Source organism: Podarcis vaucheri (assembly GCF_965113315.1).
Source record: "Podarcis vaucheri genome assembly, chromosome: 3".
Taxonomy (NCBI): domain Eukaryota; kingdom Metazoa; phylum Chordata; class Lepidosauria; order Squamata; family Lacertidae; genus Podarcis; species Podarcis vaucheri.
In genome coordinates, this window is record NC_138761.1 from 108844693 (window position 1) to 108867064 (window position 22372).

Genomic DNA, 22372 nt, shown 5'->3' on the forward strand with positions numbered 1-22372 from the left:
GCTCTGGTTTATGTCATGGTGTCCCGTTGCACCAGAAGTGGTTTAGTCATGCTGACCACATGACCCAAAAAGATTTCTGTGGACAAACACTGGCTCCCTCAGCCTGAAAGCGAGATGAGCGCCGCAACCCCATAGTCACCTTTGACTGGATTTAACCATCCAGGGGTCCTTTACCTTAGGATGAAAACATTCCTGCGCCTTTAACAAAAAACCAAAAATGAAGCCAGCATCCCACTAGGCATCAATGAAATGTGACATCCTCATGCAAAAATCCCTGACTGAAATGGACAAAAAAAGAGAGAGAGAAAAGCAGTGGAATGTTTGGACGCGTCCTGTAAAGCCGCATAGCTTTTGTTTTCTGCCTCTCCAGCAAAAACAGGACATCTCCCTCCCTTTGCTTTGAATTGGGTCTCGCACAATTGAAACAGACGGAGAGAAAGAAAGCCCCGAAATGCTGACATGATGGAAACACCGAGGTGGAGAAGGTGGGGCCGTTGGATTTTATTTAGTCTACTGCATCTAGCTAGGGTTTTAGAATCCTAAACTGCAGAGAGGCAGGTCAGTCCTCGAATGTTGTGGCGGGAGAGCTGAGTGCATCCCCTTCCTTTCCATTCCCAGTCCCAGAAACATTGCGCCGTCAAACTGGAGAGAGAAAGGGAGTGGCAAAGGGGATCTCTGGGCCCGCACACGTCCCCCCAGTCCGCCATGTACAGAAGCAGCTACCTGCGCGAAGTTCGCAAGGAGAAGTATGAGAGGTCGGATGCTTTCGAAGAGCTGCCCCAGTCACCTGAGTTTGGCAGCTTTGCCCAAGCTCAAGGCCTGGAGAACCTGCAAGAGCTCAACGAGCGCTTTGCCAACTACATCAACCGGGCTCGGGTCCTTGAGCAGCGCAACGCCATCTTCCGTAAGCAGCTTGAGACCTTTCAGCGCATGGATGAGCTGGCTGGGCTGGAAGAGGCTTTCGCAGCTCAGATTGACCTGAACCGCCAGCGGGTTCGCGAACTGGCCTCCGACAGAGCTAAGTTGGAGCGGGAGGAGAAAGATGCTCAGCGCATGCTGGATGAGTTCCGTAACAAGTAAGTTGGCTGTGGGCGAGAGGAGAGGGGAACACCGTGACAGAAACCAGAGTGCACGGAAACGGACATGGGTGGCGTTGTGGTGTAAACCATTAAGCCTCTTGGGCTTGCCGATTAGAAGGTTGGCGCTTCGAATCCCCGTGACAGGGTGAGCTCCCATTGCTCTGTCCCAGCTTCTGCCAACCTAGCAGTTCAAAAGCACACCAGTGGAAGTAGATAAATAGTTACCACTGCGGCGGGAAGGTAAACAGCATTTCTGTATGCTCTGGTGTTCCGTTGTGCCAGAGGCGGTTCAGTCATGCTGGCCACATGACTTGGAAATCTGTCTGTGGACAAACACTGGCTCCCTCAGCCTGAAAGCGAGATATGCACCACAACCCCATAGTCGCCTTTGACTGGACTTAACTGTCAGGGGTCCTTTACCTTTACCTTTATAGAATAATGTAGTTGGAACCCCCTGCAATGCAGGTACCACAGCTAAAGAATCCCTGACAGATGGCTATCCAACCTTTGCTTTAAAAACTTTAATGAGGGCTATTCATAGAATCATAGAATCATAGAGTTGGAAGAGACCACAAGGGCCATCGAGTCCAACCCCCTGCCAAGCAGGAAACACCATCAGAGCACTCCTGACATATGGTTGTCAAGCCTCTGCTTAAAGACCTCCAAAGTAGGAGACTCCACCACACTCCTTGGCAGCAAATTCCACTGTCGAACAGCTCTTACTGTCAGGAAGTTCTTCTTAATTCTTAATGTTTAGTCGGAATTTCCTTGCTAGCTATTTGAATCCATTGATTCAAATGCTACCCTCTGTATTGGAGTCATAGATAAGGCTGTCTGTGGTTTTTTAAGAGAAGTAAACACACACACACACAAAAGAAATCACTAGGTGGTGCCTGTGCATATATTCATTTGGTGCTTGGCTACATTCTGAACCAACAGAGCCTCAGTTAGATGCATGTGGCTATGATTACGAGGATAGTAGTGGAGATGAGGTGGACCACGTTCCCCACCTTGAGCTCCTTGGAGCAAAGGTGGGTTGGAAATGTAATGAACAAACAAATGAATAATAAACCTTCTACATGAATTGTTGGGGGCCTGGTTTTTCAGGTTTTGCACTTGACATTGATTGGTGGGTAGCAGAACCCCAAGGACTGTCGTATCGAGAGTGCATGCCGTACGACAGTGTATCATTATTTTCAAGAAATAAATACCTTGCACAACTTCGCGATCTTTAGGATGCCTTTATGGCAGGACTGGCGACACTTTTTCAGCAGTGCAACAGATGTGCTCCCCCCAACTGCCCATGGTGTCACATTCCAGCCAGGCAAAAGCCAGTGTTTTCTAACCCCCACCCCCATTTCTCTATCCTCGGTAAGGGACAGACCTTATAACAGTTCAGAGGGCCAGATTGAGAAGTCGGAGGGCCACATTCAGTCCTTGATCCTGATCCCTATTTTACAGCCATGGTTTCCAACATGGGGGCGGGCGGCAATTTGAGAATGAGTTATTGACAGTTAATGGCCTTTTAGGCTTCTCCCACGTGAATAGGAGTTCATTTTTTGAATAATAAGAATTATATGTCACCAGGGGAGGGGGGGATCAGGATTTTAGAGATGCTTAGGTGGGGCGTAGCCAAAAACAGCTTGGGAACCACTGGTCTACAGCAACAGTTGCCCGTTGGTAATCTCAATCTTGCCTCCTGGCACACATATAAATTGCCCTTCTTTCTTTTATGTTCTTTCATCCTGTTCTCCCCCCTCTTATGTACCTCACTGAAAACAAAGACTGGATTTTCAATTGATCCACAGAAGTCCATGACAACTGACTAAATAACTAACTAACTGATAAAAAGATAACAAACTAATAGCAGGGGTATAACAATTATTAGAAACACTGCCCCCCACGATGATATTATACCTGGTTTTCAAAACGTTTTTGTTCTATCTTGTAATTTCTGTTAAAATATTGTCAATTCTTTTCATCGTTATAAATGACAAATTGTTTGTTTCTGCCATTATTCACTTTTACCTGGAAGCAAAAAGGAGAAAATTGAGCCACTTACCCATTTCTTTTATCATCTTTATTCTTTACATTTTCCTTTTTGCTTCTCTTTTTCCGTAGATATAAAAATGAATGTGAGTATCAGCAGATGTTGAAAACTACTCTTGAACGACTTAATAAGGTAAGTTCACAATATCAAAGGCTATCTGCTTCCCCTCAGCCAATGTTTCTTTCATGTGCTGTTCCTTGTTAGCAACCATGTCATGGGCACTGTTCAATAGTTGCCAGGGAAAACCAGGCAGTCACATGGCACAGGTATCACCATTTTGAAGTTGACGTGCTTACTTGAGGTGTAACAAACTGCATAAACTGTCCTTTTTCCAAAAAAGGATTCTAGGGCAATATGCATAATACTACTACTAATAATAATAATTAATAATAATGATACAGAAACAAACTACAAACCAACAACACAGTACAACAAAAATAAGAGGAATAAACTCATTCAGTAATGTAATCTGAAAATATCATCCTTTAAAATGTTTCATCAAATCAAAAAGTTCTAATCTGGTGCTGAAAAGAATACAAATTTGACCCTAGGTGCACCTCTCTCAAGAGACTATTCCATATTTGGAGCCACCACAAAGACCCACCTAACTTTTGTACATTCATTATATACTTCTGTTCTGAATATGATGCAGAAGGACCTTATCTGAAGGTCATTGTGCACCATTAACTTGTTCAGAAGGAGTTGTTCCTTCAGTTATTGGGGCCTCAAGACATTTTAAGCTTTAAAGGTAAGCACCACACCTTGAATTGGGCTGGGTCATGAACAGAAAGCTAATGTAGTTCATCTGGAACTCATGTTTCATCCCATCTCAGTAGTGGCGCCCGCCGTGTGGAATGCAACTCCCATCAGATGTCAAGGAAATAAACAACAACATGACTCTTAGAAAACATCTGAAGGCAACCCTGTATTGGGAAGCTTTTTAATGTTTAATGTTTTATCGTGTATTTAATATTCTGTTGGGAGCCGTCCAGAGTGCCTGGGGAAACCCAGCCAGATGGACGGGGTATAAATAAGTTGTTGTTTGACATGGCTCCATCTAGCTAAAGAAGCCACAACTTTGGCAGCCAAATTCTGCACTAGTTGGAGTTTCCAGATGCTTTTTGGCCCCACATACAACACAATATAGGAATCCAACCTGGATTACTGTAGCAAGGTGGGCTATTTCTACGCAGGAAAGGATGCAGCTGATAAACCAAGTAAAGCTAGCAGAAGATGCTCCAAGCCGCTGATGCATCTTGGGTCTCTAGTGATAATGTTGTGTCTTAAAAGCATTACCCACAAGCTGGGCACCTCTTCCTTCAGAGGGAACATCGGAAACCACAAGCTCACATCTTGTCGGGACAGTTTATGAGTCTTCGTCTATCCCATTGCCCAGATACTAAACTAAGGTCAATCGAAGAAGGACTTGTGGATCCCTCAAAAACAACCATGTAAGAACTGTGCAGGTATTATGAGGGCATGTTCATGCTTTGGAAAAGCAGCTATTTTAATATTAGAATTTATTCTCAAAGGAGAACAATGTTTTACAGCTATGTCCATTGCTCTATCAAGTTCTGTAGCACAAAGACCTTATCCCCCCCCTGTCCAAAAAAAGCATATTTCAGATTTCATTTGAAAAGAATTTGTTCTCAGGAGGTTTTATGTGTTTGCCATGGAAACAAGGTTCGTGCAAGAGCCTTGTTAAGTTGTGGGTGAACATATCAGACGAAACAGTGATTCTTCAAACAGCTCTTGTTTATTCACAGGCCAGAACAGAACTGAACTGAAGAGTTCAGCCAGCCTGCTTATATAGAGCTCCACTAGAATGCAATAGAAACCATTTTCTGTAACTATCCAATCACTGAACTTCACTTTCGATCCCTTATTTGCATATGTGGACCTGAACTATCTACAGTTTCTCCTTGCTGGCCCAGGGTGAGAACTTCAGTACATAACAAGCCTAGTGTTACACAGATATTGAGTGGGTCCTTTCCTTAAACAGACAATCCTGATAAAGTATTTTACAGGCCCTGGCTGATGTACTGACTTGCCTGTGATGTAATCTGCTACAGAGTTTTTCCTTTCTTCTGAACCTTTAGATACCCAGATACCCAGAACCCACTCATTCAATGCTTTATCCTACTGGGCTATTTTCTTACTTATGGGCTGAAAAAATGGACCCTATTTCCTATTTTGGATGGCTAATTTTTTTGCTTTTCATGTTTATCTTCCTGTTGATGCTTTAGAGTGACTTTTCTACCTCTTTGGCAGATAGATTCTTCTTCAGTTTAATTGAAATAATTACCAGCATTCTGTCAATTATATTCTGATGTGTTGCTTCCCTGATGTGTTGCCGCGTTCGTAACCCAAAAGTTACGTATCCAGAGCGGTACGTAACTAGAGAGTCCACTGTATATATTATTATATTTTTAGCTTTTATGATACAAGTGCCTCTTTAAAAGAGGTGACCCACAGCCTGATTGCCAACCACCTTCCTCTCTTGACAACAACAATAATAATAATAATTTATTATTTATACCCCTCCCATCTGGCTGAGTTTTCCCGGCAACTCTGGGCAGCTCCCAATCAAGTGTTAAAAACAGTACAGTGTTAAATATTAAAAAATTCCCTGAACAGGGCTGCCTTCAGATGTCTTTTAAAGATAGGATAGCTGCTTATTTCCTTCACATCTGAAGGGAGGGCGTTCCACATGGCGGGCGCCACTACCGAGAAGGCCCTCTGTCTGGTTCCCTGTAACCTCACTTCTCACAATGAGGGAACCGCCAGAAGGCCCTCGGTGCTGGATCTCAGTGTCCAGGCTGAACGATGGGGGTAGAGACGCTCCTTCAGGTATACAGGACCAAGGCCGTTTAGGGCTTTAAAGGTCAGCGCCAACACTTTGAATTGTGCTCAGAAACGTACGGGGAGCCAATGCAGATCTCTCAAAACCGGTGTTATACTGATGAACACCCAGCCCGAACCCCCTGATGATCTCTCCCAGTGGCTTCATATAGATATTAAAAAGCATGGGGCAGAGGACGGAACCCTGAGGCACCCCACAAGTGAGAGCCCAGGGGTCTGAACACTCATCCCCCAACACACTTTCTGGACACGCCCCAGGAGAAAGGAGTGGAACCACCGTATAACAGTGCCCCCAGCTCCCACTCCCTCTAGACGGTCCAGAAGGATGTTATGGTCGCTGGTGTCAAAGGCCGCTGAGAGATCCAGCAGAACTAGGAAACAGCTCTCACCATCTTAAAGAAAGTTTTCCACAGTCCAATCCCTCCTCCCCTTTGGCATTTAAGTGCACATAAAACTCTCTTGACTCATCAGCTCTCCTCTGAACCCCATCACCCAAATAGCTGCTATGAGCAGTGCTGCTGTCAGACGCAGAGGTGCGACGGGGTTGTTGCGCTGCGCAGGTGCCAACAGAGGGTAAAAGGAACATAACAATTAAATTGTGTATTGGACATGTGGCTGTGGCTACCAAGGGCTCATTTGCTTGCAGATGTAATTCAATCGAGGAAGTAAACACTTTCCTCTGACATAGGCTGACCTGTCACAAATTGTAAATATCAAATGGTTAATGCAATTCCCATGATGGCAGCTCGCAAGCAAGCCATTAGATGAAATTTGCTGCTAGAGAACATTTGTAGATCAGCCTGAATAAATATCAAAATTGCCCAAATGCATTTGTTCCCGGTGCATCTGCAAACACAAAAAGGAGTTGCATGGTTCAAATTAAAAATCAGTGGTACCAGCTCTTAGAAAGGGCAAAGCAATGAGCATATACTGTCACCTTTTTGAGAGGAAGATCACAAACACCTGGCTTCATTCGCGCACACAAATAGGATGGAAGCAAGCCTTCCAGGTTTTTTTCCCTACCTGTGCATCATACGAAACAGGTGCAAAATAGGCACTAGAAGGACAGGATATAAATCTCTCTCTAACTGAAATAAGCTGTTTATGTTTTTGCTTGCAAATGTTCAGCTCTTCTTAAGCTGCTTTTTTTTTCTTTTGAGAGGGGGTGAATACTGCCTAATATATACATCTTTTACAAAGCAATTTGCCCTAGAGCAACACAGTTTCCCCTAAAACAGTATGTTATTTTCACTAATATGTAGATTCCTCAATATGTGTGCATTTTCCCACTTGGCTGGATAACTACATTGCAAAATACTGTAATTGTAAAGGCTAGCTGACTGGGTGTGTGAGTTTTGCTTGGTTTTGTTGTGCAATTTATCCTTTCGATGGACCGGTATTTGAAGTAGTCTGAAGAACAGCATCAAATTAATGGCCTTCAGATAGCCAATATACTATTGAAATATTATTGATTGATTGAATGAATTAATATACCGCCCTCTACCCGGAGGTCTCAGTATCTGGGCAATGGGATGGACGAAGACTCAAACTGTCCTGACAAGGTGGAAGCACTGTGAGTTTGTGGTTTTCGATGCCCCCTCTGAAGGAGGAGGGGCCCAGCTTGGGGATGCTTTAAGACTTGGCGTTATCTCTAGAGACCCAAGAGGCTTCAGTGGCTTGGAGCATCTTCTGCCAGCTTCACTTGGTGTTTTGTACTCAACGGTTTTTAAATACATTGAGCTTAATTTTGCTGCAGGTCGAAATTCAGACATTTGTTGCATTTTAATTGGCTATACCTTATGCAATGAGACACCATTTAATCACATCCATCACCTTTAGACTGGTGTATTAAGACTTTGAAGACCAAAGGTTGCAGCAGAATGTCCACAGAAGAGCTGGAAGTGTTTTGCTTGACTAGTTTTTTTCTGAGAATGTGGACCGGAAACAGTATCCCGAGGGATGTACCTGAGTAGATTCAGAAATCAGGACTTGCCAATGAAAGGAAGCATTAATCAACAGCTCTGCAAACCTGTCAGGTTCCTGTCTTGTATCTAACGCTTGTGGGAAAGAATGTTGATTAATCACTTGCTGAAATCACCTTTTAGGACTAGGAGTCTGGGGAAAGTATTGCACAGAAACAATAATGCAAAGGGTCGGGGGAGGGGGAGAGACTCATGGGCCAATCTACTCTAGTCATGCTCAACTTCTCACAGGTCTGTGCACTCCTGCACACCAAGGATCAATGTATGGGGTGGCACAGCTGGCTACAGTGACAAGGGAGACCCAGACTCCTCCTGAATCTTGCAAGACCTTACCTGCTCTTGTTTCGCCTTGTAGGATCTTGGGGAGAAGATGAGCATCAGCCTTAAAAGGGTCTTGATGTTCACCAAACTAGGCCTTTGTTTCCCTTGCAGGACCAGGCGTTTGGCTCCCCATATCTCAACTCATGCAAATAAGAGACCAATAAGACTGGTTTGGGGATCAAAACAGGCCACAGCTTTACTGAATACAGATGAAAGAGGTTTGGCTTGGGCATGGGGCAATCTAAACACTTCTGGCCTGCCAGCCAGAAGTGATGCGTGGCCAATCCAGTTCTGAAGACTTACATCAAATAGGGTGACCCCCACAGGGACCGCTGCCTAGGGGAGTGCCTTTGGTCCTGGCCCTGCCAGGGCATGTGGACTTGGCCACTCCCCCTGAATCCCTTTAAGGGGATACTTCAGCATTAGGAGGGGCAGGCAGAGACTACCACCTCCTCTCCATCCAAAACAAAGCATTGCCCCAATGCCCAGCCAGTTGTGACAATTGCTATGAGGTAGGCAAAACCACTGGGTTTGGTGCCAGTTAGCCTGGTGGGCAAATTCCTATCCGGCCCCATAGAGAGTGGTGACCACCGTAGCCACAGCAAAGTCATTGACTATCAGCTTAAACCGAAGGTGGGCGGGCGGGGAAACCCGGCGAAGGAACGAACAGGTAGTTCCCCAGGTGTGGGCAGCTTAAATGGGGCAAGAGGCGGATCCGAGGGAAGCCTACCTGCTCCATCGGCTTTGCCCCGTGGCACAGCCCGCATCCCCAGACTGCATCCCCATTTGCCAAAGCAGGGTGCAGGCTTTGATAGGTGGAGGGGGCTTAAGCCCTCACCGCCTATCAGGGAGGGCACTGCTGTTCCAGTTCTCTCGCCGGGGCCCCAGTGAAGCCTCTGATGCCCTGCAATGCTGCCACACTAAGAGGGGTGAGCAGACTTCCCCAGCAACCCTCACTTGGTTTAAAGTCTTTCCCTGAAGCTTTACGTGGTCTCTGGTTTCTCATGGCTGGAGTACAATTTGACTCTTCTTGATTGGCTCTTGGTTGTGAGGTGAGGTTGAGTAGTGTGAGATTCAAACATCCGGCAGGCTTCCCTGTGCCTCTGGACTTTTCCCAGCTTCGAGCAGAGTATCGCAAACAGTGGTGTGTGCCTTGTGTGGGTGTAGAAATAACAGTCCATACACAGCTTCTTTCTAATCTAAGAAGCAGTTTATTTACAGCAGAGAAATAAATAATCCAGAAGGCATGATTGACTCCCTCAGAGCACAAAACAAAAGTGTTCTGTCTCACATAACAAAGAACAATCCTCGTATGTGAGACTACCCCCCAGTGGGCAGGACGCACTCTGGGCTATTAACACTGTAAGCTCTGGTTCTCCTCACAAGTAGGATACCCTTATGGGGTTCTGAGCTAATGCACCAGCACTTGGCCACAGCTTGGGCAGGTGGGGCCAAGCCTGCTGTCGTATATCTCAGGTTGCCAGCGCATGGCCCTCACCACACTGGGTCTTCTCTGCTGGTCAACTCTCAAAGTCATTCCTGTGTAGGTGTGCTGGGATGCGTCCCCCCCTCCAAACAGAACACCTAGGTTCGAAACAGAAAACAGACCTATGCTATGATGCAATTCCAAGCCTACTTACATTGCTGCAACCAATGAAATTATGGCCTCTTTTAACTCAAGCATCTGTTTTGGTCTGATGGTTACCCAGCCTTTTGTTTTGGGATCACCTTGATGCGCCTGCACCACAAATCACAAGCACTGAATCCAGATATATGTGACTGCTCACATTCTGATCCACATCACAAGATGCATGTGGCTAGATCGATGGGTCAGAATGAGTTTCGCTATGTGGCTACAGATGAAGCAACTGTCAGAGATGCTGTTGCTCTGTATGTGGCTTTCTTTTGCTGAAAGGGGTGTTGGTTCATGAGAAGAAACAGGGAGGGAACCGCCCAAAGGCCCTCAAAGCTGGACCTCAAAGCTGAATGATGGGGGTGGAGACGCTCCTTCAGGTATACAGGACCGAGGCCATTTAGGGCTTTAAAGGTCAGCACCAACACTTTGAATTGTGCTTGGAAATGTACCCGGAGCCAATGTAGGTCTTTCAGGACCAGTGTTATATGGTCTCGGCGGACACTCCCAACCACCAGTCTAGCTGCCGCATTCTGGATTAATGGCAGTTTCTGGGTCACCTTCAAAGGTAGCCCCACATAGAGCACATTGCGGTAGTCCAAGCGGAGCATGCGCCACTCTGGCGAGACAGTCTGCAGGCAGGTAGGGTCTCAGCCTGCATACCAGATGGAGCTGGTAGACAGTTGCCCTGGACACAGAATTGACCTGTGCCTCCATGGACAGCTGTGATTCCAAAATGACTACTAGGTTGCGCACCTGGTCCTACAGGGGCACAGTTACCCCATTCAGGACCAGGGAGTCCTCTACACCTGTCTGCTCCCTGTTTTCAAAAACAGTACTTCTGTCTTGTCAGGATTCAGCCTTAATGTGTTAGCTGCCATCCATCCTCCAACCGCCTCCAGACAGGACCTTCACCACCTTCACTGGTTCTGATTTAAAAGAAAGGTAGAGCTGGGTATCATCCGCATACTGATGAACACCCAGCCCAAACCCCCTGATGATCTCTCCCAGCGGCTTCATATAGATGTTCATATAGTGCCAGTGGGCTGATGAGCTCACTGTTTTGCTGCTGATTCATATCTCAGAAAGTCATAGAAAAGAATGCAGAAGTGTTGAGCAAATGGCTGGTCGCTGGCTTAGAATGTTCTGGTTGTGGTCTGTATCAATCTCATTTGCTCACAGTGCAGATAACAAGGCCCAGAGCAAAAGCCCATGCTAAGTTTTTATCTTTATCATTCCTGGCACATCAGCAGACCTGGCCAGTTCTGCATTCCATGATATAATGGAAAGAGCAAGCATCTACACATTTTTGAACAGCACAGCAGACGCTTTGGATTAGTTTATTGGGCCATGTCACAAAAGCAGTTCTCTTTGAATGGCTCCCCATCACATGTCCTTGCCAGGAATGTCACTGTTTTGCAACCCCTAAATATGGTGGTTCTGTCTGAGCACTGGCAGCTGAATGTTTGAGGCAGATAGCACATCTAGGGCCAATGCTTGCTGCATGTGATTGGCTGTGCATGTGTAAAACTGGAACACTCATTGATGGGTTGATTTTACTTACACGCAACTGTGCCCAAAGCAGTTGACAGCAAACATTCAAAACATTAAAACAGGGAACACTGGAAATATAAATGTACAAAATAGAGAAGGTGTCGGTAAAGTCAAAATAACAAAAAGAAATGCTTTTATTACAGGAAGCCGATGAAGCTTTGCTGTGTAATCTGGAACTACAGATTGAATCACAGTTCTTGCAGGATGATGTTAATGCTGCAAAGGACAGATACAAAAAGGTAATTTCTGTGAACTAACAGGGGAGCTTTGATTTCTTCTTAGTTTTCTTTGCTTGCCAAGAAGTGTAGACAACAGAGAGTAGGCCCTTGACCTCTGGCTGACAAGGGACCTTCAGCCAATGAACAAAGCTCTATCTCCCATTTTCTTCCCCCTCTATTTATGGCACCTTCATAGCAGATTAAAAGCCACAGTGGGATGGTATAGTGGAAGGTGATCTACCTTCTGGTGCTACAGAGCTGTGGCTGTGAACAGAAAATCTTGGGGGAGAAACCCCAAAACAAGCCAATGGGGACTATGAATGGTCAGTGGCCAAAGAATGCAAGATGAATAGTTGAAGGAGGGGAGTAGAAAACCAGAAGGATGGATCTCTGAACAGGAGGTATTCCACAGTGCAATGTTTTGTTGCAGGACTCACTTGTCTAGAACAATTCCTTATTGACCTAGGATGGATCTACACGAGGGGGAGGGGAATTGAGTTGAGAGGGGAGTCCCTCGAATGGAGATCCTGCCTTTGATTCTTTCAAATGTAAATCATTTTGCTCTGCCACAGAACCTCATGGAAATACAGACCTACGTCAGTATTTTACAGCAAATTATGCAAACAACTCCTCGCGTATCCACCATCACAGCTGGAGCCAGCGAGGTAAGTCTTTTATTTCACCGACAATGCTTGTGGCACGTTAAAAGAAATGATCCGAAAGATCCAATTTTCAAATAGTAGTAAAAGGGTAAAAGAAAAATGGAGTGATTGAGGATTGGTGAAGCAACGTTTGGAGGATTACATGGTTATTCTTGGCAGACAACCATTGCACAGCAGTATATTGCTGTTCTTTTTAAAATAAATTTTATTTTTGCATTTTCTGTTTTACATAAAATAATGAATTAAATACATCAACATATAATCCCTTTTGACTCCCCCACCCCCAATTGTGGATCTTAATGTAATGATTTTCCCTTCTGCATCTCTTTCATAACTCTGTTTTTATAAATCCTTTGTCAATCCAGAGCTCAAATTTTCACTACAAGTTTTCCGTCAACCCTAACAATGTACGCAATTGTTTACAATAGCATTTTCAAACAAATTATAGACTTTCCCCATTCTTTATTAACGACCTCCTCTTCCTGGTTTCCCATCCTGTACGTTTTGCCATCTCGGCATAACTCATCAATTCTGTCTGCCACTCTTCTTTAGTCGGAGTTGTACCATCTTTCCATTTCTGCGCTAAGAGAGTCCATGTAGCCGTGGTCGCGTACATAAATAGTTTTGTTTGGTCCTTCAGGATCTCTGGTCGTCCTACAATACCTAAAAGAAAAGCTTCTGGTTTGTTAGAACATTGTATATGTATATGTATATGTATATTGCTGTGCTTTGATCTCAGCGTTATCGTCTCTCCCTGCCCTCATCTCCCCTCTGAGTTCAGCTTGCAAACGGACAGCTTCCACCCAGTGGCGGAGGAAGGGGGTGTGGTGGGGGCGGTTCACCCCAGATGTCATCCCTGGGGGGGTGACGTTGCTGCCCCACCCCCAGGACACTCGTCATGGACGGCACCCCCTGGGGCACTAGCCCCACCCCACAGGGTGGCTAGCCACGCCCCGGGTGCCGGAGCAGCTAGCTCCGCCTCTGCTTCCACCATTTTGAGGAAAGTGACACACAACCAATGTCTCCCAAACCACACCCACCAGCTCCCACCTTTTCCATACAAAAATCAGGTTGATGCAATCCACATGCCACACCACTGATCATATTGGGGATCCATCTGGATCTTTCACAAAAGTTGGATTTTTCTGTGGTAGAAGAAAAAGTGGTGCGCGTGTACACTATTCTGAAACACGAGCTGCATAATGGCAACGTTGTGTGGCGGCATGCAAAAAAATCAAATTCAAAAGAACGACAAGATGGAAATGCTAAATGGCAAGCTTGGAAAGGCCCAAAGCTTGCATCACTTGCTTTCACCTCCTGTTGGCCTCTCTGCCTTCCACCTTACGAGTCTGAAGGGACGTTCGCCACCCCTGTTCATGACAGAATGATGGAGATCATAGCCAAACAACTGCTTGTAGGGATGGATCAATTATCTGAAGCAAAGGTGCTCAGATATGTGAACGCCCTTGCTCAAATTAGGGGGCCTCTCCTATGCTGAGTGATCCATCCGCCACAGTGTCATCCTTCCCCAGGGAAGATTTTTTTGGCTTATTTATTTGTATCCCCCCTTTTCTCCAATGAGTTCAAGGTGGTGCATGTGGTTCTCCCTCTTTCTGTCTCATCCTCACAGCAACCTTGTGTAGTAGGTTAGTCTGAGAGACAGTGACTGGTCAAGGCCACCCTGTGAGTTTCATGGCTGTGTGGGGACCGAAACCCCTGTCTCCCAGGTCAGTCTTTCCAGCACTCAAATCACTGCACCACACACAGGAAGTGAGTAGCAGCGAAGGAGGAGTTGTGGCATTTTCTTTTTTCTTTTTTTCCCAAGACATCTTGTCAATCAGTCAAATATCCCTCCTAGGTTTCCCAAGGGATTGATACAAATGACTGGAACTAAGGCAGTTCCGTGCATTTAAATATGTCCTTCCGTGAAATCAACCTAGTTCTGTTTCACTTTCCAATAGCTGCCCTTTGAAATCCTGTCAATATTTCTTGCTTGTACATTAATAGTCTTTTGCTATTCATCATTTCACCACCATGTGTATCCCTTCAAATCAAGTGCAATTTCTGAAAACCGCATGACTTTGATAGCACTCCTGCTGGAAGCACTTGGCCTTAGTCATGCTGTTTTCATGTCCCTTTCCATGCATAATCAGATTTTCGGTGGTACTTGCACACAATCCGATTCCCCCCGCGCAACCCTCCCTCTTTCTGCTTTCATCTTAGGAGAAGCTGATAACTGAGAGGAGGATACCGATTCTTCAAAGCCAGTTAGAAGAATACAAGAGCATCCTATGCCAGCTCCAGGCTCAGAAAATGAAACTGCAGACCGAGGTACTTCCCCCAGAAATACAGTTGTGTTAGGCCTGTGTACACACTCCTGTTTAAACCACTGAGCCTCTTGAGCTTGCAGATCAGAAGGTCGGCAGTTCAAATCCCCGCGATGGGGTGAGCTCCCTTTGCTCTGTCCCAGCTTCTGCCAACCTAGCAGTTCGAAAGCACACCAGTGCAAGTAGATAAATAAGTACCGCTATGGCGGGAAGGTAAACACCATTTCAGTGCACTCTGGCTTCCATTACGGTGTTCTGTTGTGCCAGAAGCAGTTTAGTCATGCTGGCCACATGACCCGGAAAGCTGTTTGTGGACAAACGCTGGATCCTTCGGCCTGAAAGCAAGATGAGTGCCGCACCCCATAGTCACTTTCTTCTGGACTTAACCATCCAGGGGTCCTTTACCTTTTTACCTGTTTACTCTGCATCCAGTATGCCCCAAAACTGTTTTGGGAACCTGTGTACACATGCTGTTAGCCACAACAAACCGTGTCTATCCTGTGGTTTCTTATGAAATACTGTGTTTTCATGCATTCCCCCGCCTCTAAGCTAGCTTTGATTCAAGCCAATAATTTGCACACCATCTAGGAAGGTAAACGGCGTTTCCGTGCACTGCTCTGGTTCGCCAGAAGCGGCTTAGTAATGCTGGCCACATGACCTGGAAGCTGTACGCCGGGGGGGTAGTACCAGCCTGATCCAGCTCTCCAAGTCTGGTGATTGAAAACATAGTAAAGGTAAAGGGACCCCTAACCATTAGGTCAAGTCATGACCGACTCTGGGGTTGCACGCTCATCTCGCTCTATAGGCCAAGGAAGCCGACATTTGTCCACAGACAGCTTCCGGGTCATGTGGCCAGCATGACTAAGCCACTTCTGGCAAACCAGAGCAGCACACGGAAACGCCGTTTACCTTCCCGCCAGAGTGGTACCTATTTATCTACTTGCACTTTGATGTGCTTTCGAACTGCTAGGTTGGCAGGAGCAGGGACCGAGCAACGGGAGCTCACCCCATTGCGGGGATTCGAACTGCCGACCTTCTGATCTGCAAGTCCTAGGCTCTGTAGTTTAACCCACAGCGCCACTCACATCCCTAATTGAAAACATATTTCAAGGTTTTATGGAGGTACACGTTAAAGTAAAATTAAAGGTGATTTCATCTATAATGTACTCTTCAAGGCCACCTGAGTGGTGCCCATAGAACCTTTTTTTTTTTTAAAAAAAAAAAGATGTGTTCTTGGAGCAGCAAGAAAGGAATAAAATGTGTCCACAGCAGGCAAAGCCTTTGCTTTTCAAGTGATTGATCGCCACCTGGTGGTAAATTTATATTCCACAAAAACGCTTTTTGGAGAAGGATTTTTGCTTCACCAGATTGTCATGTAACCTAATCTGCAAAATACTTGCTTCCTCATTTGTCCTTGTCTCTGAAATTAACTTTAGTTTTTGCAGTCAGGTCAAATCACTGCGTTCTAGAGTTTGCTTTGTTACCTGTGTTTTCATCAGAACAACCTGTGGCAAAGTTTTGCAACTGTCCAGTGTAAATAGGCAAAGCACAGCCCCTGGCTTAAAGTCAGTGAACTTATGACTGAAACAAGCAGACAGTGACCAGCTGAGAGGGTACCAGTGCAAAGTTTTCCAGGTGATAAATGCTCAAAGTCCTCTCTTTCATTTCCTTTTTTTTTTAAAACAGACAACAATGCTGGAACAGGCTATTAAAAACACCCAGGAAAGCTATGACGATGAGATTCAGTTGTACAATGAGCAGATCGACACTCTGAGAAAGGGCATTGAAGATGCTGAGAGGACCTTGGAAAAATACACCAACGACTGCCGCCAGCTCTCCATTTATAAGCAGTCTCTGGAGAGTGAACTTGAGCGCTACAAACGTATTATTGAAAATGAAGAAAGCAGGTGAGAGATTTGGGGGGCACTGGAGATGTTCATGGGTTCAGTGTATTGCTGTGTCTTTAAGAAGCCTCTTTCAAACAAACCCACAAACCAAAAACGACATTTGAAGTTTCCAATAGGCAGAGCTGCATGTAGCATGTGCTTTAAAGATAAAAGGACCCGTGACTGTTAGGTCCAGTTGTGGACGACTCTGGAGTTGTGGCACTCATCTCATTTTACTGGCTGAGGGAGCCAGCATACAGCTTCCGGGTCATGTGGCCAGCATGACTAAGCTGCTTTCTGGAGAACCAAAGCAGCACAAGGAAATGCCGTTTATCTTCCCGCCGGAGCGGTACCTATTTATATACTTGCACTTTGACATGCTTTCAAACTGCTAGGTTGGCAGGAGCTGAGTAAAAGTTAAAGGACCCCTGGACGGTTAAGTCCAGTCAAAGACAACTACGAGGTTGTAGCACTCATCTTGCTTTCAGGCTGAGGGAGCCGGCGTATGTCCACCGACAGCTTTCTGGGTCATGTGGCCAGCATGACTAAACCGCTTCTGGCGCAATGGAATACATTGACAGAGACCAGAGCACACAGAAACACCGTTTACTTTACCTATTTATCTACTTGCACTTGCTTTTGAACTGCTAGGTTGGCAGGAGCTGGGACTGAGCAACGGGAGCTCATCCAGTCACAGGGATTCGAACCGCCAACCTTTTGATCGGCAAGCCCAAGAGGTTTAGACCACAGCACCACCCGCGTCCCATGTGCTTTACCATTAACACATCCACAGACTCAAGTGAGTCTGCTGCCCTCAGTTGTGCAGTCAACTTCTGTGTGCAGAATGGTATTGCATGAGATCTATTCAAAATAAGTGAGGGTTGCCATATTTTGAAGAGCAAAAAAGAGGACACATTTGCGGATTTATACTTTCAGCTATGGATTGCTATGCCGAGACTCTAATTTTACATACCCATGAAAAGGAGGACGTGTCTGGGGAAAAGAGGACATGGTGGCAACCTTAAAATAAGCAGGACTGCTTCTGTAACCCGTGAAATATTGCTGTGATGAAAGCATCCTCCTCTGTTTCTAATAATTCTAGCCAGCAAGGTGCACAGGGAAGTGGGCGTTGGAGAATGTGATGTCATAATACTCTCCATGTATTCGGCTTGAGGCAACACAAAAGAATAAAAATAGCTTATTTGGAAGGTGCCAATACATTATGCAGAGAAATAAAGATCCATAATTATGCAGATCCTGTACTTGTTTTGTTTGATTTGCATAGCCTTCATTCTTTTTCAAAGCATTATTTCACAAGGCATTTGTTATAACTCATTTCCCTCTGTTCCAGGTTGAATTCTGCCATTGTTGGAACCCCCGTGACACTATTTACACAAAGCTACAAAACCACACAGACCACAGCTCTTGGAAGGAAAGGTAATGACTTAAGGCTAGGATGGGGAAGGCAGTGGCGTAGTGTGGGGGGTGCAAGGGGGGCCGGCCGCACCGGGCGCAACATATGGGGGGGCGCTCGCCGCCTCCGGAGTCGCCAAAGAGCCTCGGGCGCAGGCTGTAGCAGAGCCCCATGTCTCTCGGAACCGACGAGCTGGCAGAGGCTCTCAGCGCTCGCCGCAGTCCCCGCACGTCAGGGCCACGGAGGGCACGCCAGGCAGCCCCTCCTCACAGCCCCGCCGCCGCCGCTGCTGCAGCGGCTGGGCCATGTTGCATTTTCCTCGCCTCTCTGCCCTCCTCCTCCGGGCAAGCGGCGTTGTTTGGGCGGCAGCGGCAACGCGCCTCAGATCAGCTGACGCAGCAGGTTAGGAGTTAGGGGGCGCAAATTACTTGCCTTGCCCCGGGTGCTGACAACCCACGCTACGCCGCTGGGGGAAGGAATTAGATTCAGGTGCCTTTCAAGGCAAGCCTATTATTATTATTATTATTATTATTATTATTATTATTATTATTATTATTATTAATTTTATTTAAGATTTTCAGTTTTATACATTTCAATAATTTTAAAATCATTTTAACATTTCAAAACTCAACTTCCTTCCCCCTCTTTCTGCAGTTCTTTAAATTTGTTTTTTTTTATATTTTCTGCATATTCCAAATTAGCTTAATTTACTCATTTATTCATCTACTTTAAATATATACTCTTATATAACTGCAGGCTATTACAATAATCCTGCCAACGTTCCTATCTGTTCACAGTTTCTTTGTAAATATTCCATAAACCATTTCCATTCTTTTATAAAAAGTTTGTTCTCTTGATTTCTTATTTTTCTGGTAAGTTTCGTCATTTCTGCATATTTTGTGTCCGTTCTTCTTTTGCTGGGACTTCTTCTTCTTTCCATTTCTGGGCAAGTAACATTCCTGCTGCTGTAGTCACATACATGAATAAATTTCTATACAGTTTGGGTGGTTCTGTCCCTATAATTTCCAAAGTCAGGGCAAACCTATTTAACGGAGTAACCCTCTCACAGTTCCCCAAATCTCTACCCCCTTACTGCACATGCATTAAACAAACTGATGAGCATGACAATTGCCTTGGATTTTTATGTATGTAGGAAGATGCATATTTATGTATAGTGCAATGAATGCTTATGCTACTTGAAATGATGACTGAACATTATTACGGCCTCAGACCAGTATATCTGAAGGAGTGTCTCCACCCCTATCGTTCAGCCCGGACATTGAGGTCCAGCTCCGAGGGCCTTCTAGTAGTTCCCTCACTGGAAGAAGTGAGGTTACAGCAAACCAAGCACAGGACCTTCTCGGTAGTGGCGCCCGCCCTGTGGAACGCCCTCCCATCAGATGTCAAGGAAATAAACAACTATCTGACTTTTAGAAGACATCTGAAGGCAGCCCTGTTTAGGGAAGTTTTTAATGTCTGATGTTTTATCGTGTTTTTAATATTCTGTTGGGAAACCTAGCCAGATGGGCAAGGTATAAATAATACATTATTATCATTATCTTCTGTTGGATCTCACACAATGGCTATGTCTGTTTCTCCTCCTTTCCCCCTCTCCACAGACATTACGTTGGTTGCTCAAGACATCACCAGTGCAAAGACCAGACAAAGAAGTCTGCCGAAGAAGATCTCAAGGAGGAAGGAGATCACCGCTAAAGACCTCGCCAATGGTGCTCCATCGGAAAAAATGTATGACCGGCCTTTGGAAGGCCTTGATCACGATCAGCTGGATTTCAAGCACGGGGGATTAATGATCACAAGTGAACACAGGCAGGATGAAGTTGAAGACGTGGAGCAAGAGAGGGCTGCAGAGGATGTGCCTGATGGAGCACAGATAAGCAAAGCTTTTGATAAACTTTGCAACATAGTGAGAGAGAGGATCAGATGCTACCAGAGACCGGAACCCAAAAGCGACTTCTATACTAAAGGGCGGTATGTACTTGTCACCGGAGAGGGGAGTTATGATGACCCCTGCTTCTACTCTTCACCCATCCCTTCTGGAGGTGGAATCACTGTCTCTGACAGCGAAGGCACGATGCCCAGTGGAGGTGTTGTAGAACCAATATCAGAGCTACCAGAACCTCTTGAGAGCGACAAAGGTGAACTCGAAGCCCAAGAAACACAAGAGGGGCCCAAGATGCCAGAAGACCTGAAATATGAGTATAAACCAGAAGAAGACAAAGCGAAGGAAGATGTCTTTGAACAGTGGGGGAAGCCTGAAGGGAAACACGAAGAGCCAGGAAAACAGCCGGGGATCGAGGAACAGGGGCCAATAGCCCCAATGGGTCCGAGTGACCGAACTGAAGCAGGCGTATACATAGGCAAGGAGTATGGCAGGGCAGGTGGCCTCTCTTTCAAAGAGCTGAACCCACCAAGCACTGTGAGTTACGAGAAAGTGGAAGTGGTGGAATCCATCGAGAAATTCTCGGACGACAAAATTCAGACGTACGAAGAAACCGCCATGATTGTGGAGACCATGATTGAGAAGACCAACAAGAAGAAGCTGGGAGACAAAAGCTCTTAATGAGCATCTCCGAAGCAGCCAGTTTATCCAGCTGTCAGTCATTAATGTGGTGTGCTCCTCAAGGCTTCTTGCTCCATAAAGTTATCACTAATAAAGTCAATGGAACTATTCCAGAGTGAGTGGGTTTGAGGACTGTAGCCTAAAGGCTATATTTTGCTAGAGTTCTTCCCAACCCCTTTCCATCTTTGGATGGAACGATAAAAATAGTGGGTTTTGTTGCTTGGAATGAAGCTGGCTTGTCCGTTAACAGCAAAATATTGAATTACATTGCTACACTTCTGAGATCTTAAACCTGGTTCATGAATTACCTGCTCTGGTGCCATCTGCTTAGAACAGACCCAATTATTAGCCATGGTGGTGAAACATGTACACTGCCAGTTGCACAATGACTTCTCATGCTAACCCTCAAAAACAAGAATGGCTCACCAGAAGACAGCCACACCACAGAATGCAAGGTGTGAACCCCAAACAACCGGGTCTATTTAACTACCACTGCCACCCAGGTCCTAAACAGTCATTTTGAATTTAGGTCTAGTACTTTTAATTTCAAGCCAAGTTGCCCCCAATTCAGTAAGGGAGAACTAACTGTATCAAGATGGTTATAATCAAAATGTATAATCAAGGTGCCCACCTAGACTCCAGTGAAGTGGATAAATGCAAGGGATGCAGTGAGGCAAGCAAAGCCTCTTCTATGGATGCCACCAGACTTCTGCAACTGATCTGCACTGGGGCCAGTGTCCTTGGTGTCATGGCATCTGTGTGATTGTGTCAAATGTCATTATTGGAATCAATTAACTTCCCTACTGAAGTGTTTCTTGCGCCATACTGATATCTGTCTTTCTAATTATACGGTACTCCAGCTACGTATGGTAGATGGGGACATGTAGCTGAGTTTCATTTAATAAATATTTTGCCTTCCATAGACAGTGTTTTTCAGAGGATGGGTGTTGACATTTAACCCCAAAAGGCAGATTTGGGGGTGGGGGGTGGGTTTCATTGAAACTTATTAAAGCCACAACTAGGCTTCAAACAGACTTTGTAAATGTTAAGAGACACCTAAAATGTAATCACTGGATGTGAATAGAGATGTAATACATTCAGAGGAAGGGGACCAGACTCCTCTTTTTTCTAGGAGAGGGGCACTCAAATATTTTCATCTTTAACTAGATTTGGGGTATGTGTGTGTGTCATACAAATGAGACTAACTTGTATGTACATCAAAATAGACTCAGATAGACTCACAGCCCTGGTCCAGAGGTGTTCTCACACAATATTGGCAATGATGTCCCCTCACTGAGCAGAGAATTGATGCTATGAGCTGTGAAGGGAGAAGGGAACTTGGATTCACTTCTTCCTCCTACCTCTTACCTGCCAAACACTTAGACAGCATCAATGGACTGTTCAGCAGCGATGATGCAGGAACCTCTCTTGCCTACAGGTGGGTACTAAATGTAGGATTCTTACCAGTGCAAGCATCATGAGTCAGTGCTTTTGGGAAGCTGCTGAGGTCCCAGGTCACCAAGAGGGGCCACCCCTGATCCAATATAACACAGCTGTAACAACTGGATTGCGCCGTGTAGCAGTGCAAGGATTAGGTTCCTATTCCTCTGTGTAATGGTGAAAGGATTGGGTCCTCCTGGCAGCACAAGCAAACCTTGGGGGTCCACTCTGGCGTGGACCCCGTGCCACTTACAGCAGTGACTTCTTTTGAGTTTGAGTTGAGTTGAGTAGTTCAAAACAGCTTGTTTGTCTTCTGGATGTGTGAGGTGAAAGCTGAAGAGTCCTGTGCCTTGAGATAAGTTC

At 45.5% G+C, this 22372-nt stretch overlaps 1 protein-coding gene across 1 annotated transcript; it reads left to right on the top strand.

Moving 5' to 3' along the window:
• Window positions 1–553: 553 nt before the first annotated feature.
• Window positions 554–21697, top strand: BFSP1 (beaded filament structural protein 1). The gene is made up of 8 exons (XM_082215537.1): window positions 554–1076; window positions 3201–3261; window positions 11625–11720; window positions 12272–12364; window positions 14585–14692; window positions 16375–16595; window positions 17926–18011; window positions 19608–21697. Exons 1-8 carry the CDS (start codon window positions 706–708, stop codon window positions 20567–20569), a joined length of 1998 nt encoding a protein of 665 aa, XP_082071663.1. The 5' UTR covers window positions 554–705; the 3' UTR covers window positions 20570–21697.
• The last annotated feature ends 675 nt before the right edge of the window (window positions 21698–22372 follow it).

What these genes read in the sequence shown, in the direction of transcription:
- BFSP1 (XM_082215537.1), top strand. Translation starts at nt 706, where the DNA reads ATGTACAGAAGCAGCTACCTGCGCGAAGTTCGCAAGGAGAAGTATGAG. An exon ending in CTCTTGAACGACTTAATAAG is followed by an intron (nt 3,262 to 11,624) that starts GTAAGTTCACAA and finishes CTTTTATTACAG; the next exon opens with GAAGCCGATGAAGCTTTGCT. An exon ending in CAAAGGACAGATACAAAAAG is followed by an intron (nt 11,721 to 12,271) that starts GTAATTTCTGTG and finishes GCTCTGCCACAG; the next exon opens with AACCTCATGGAAATACAGAC.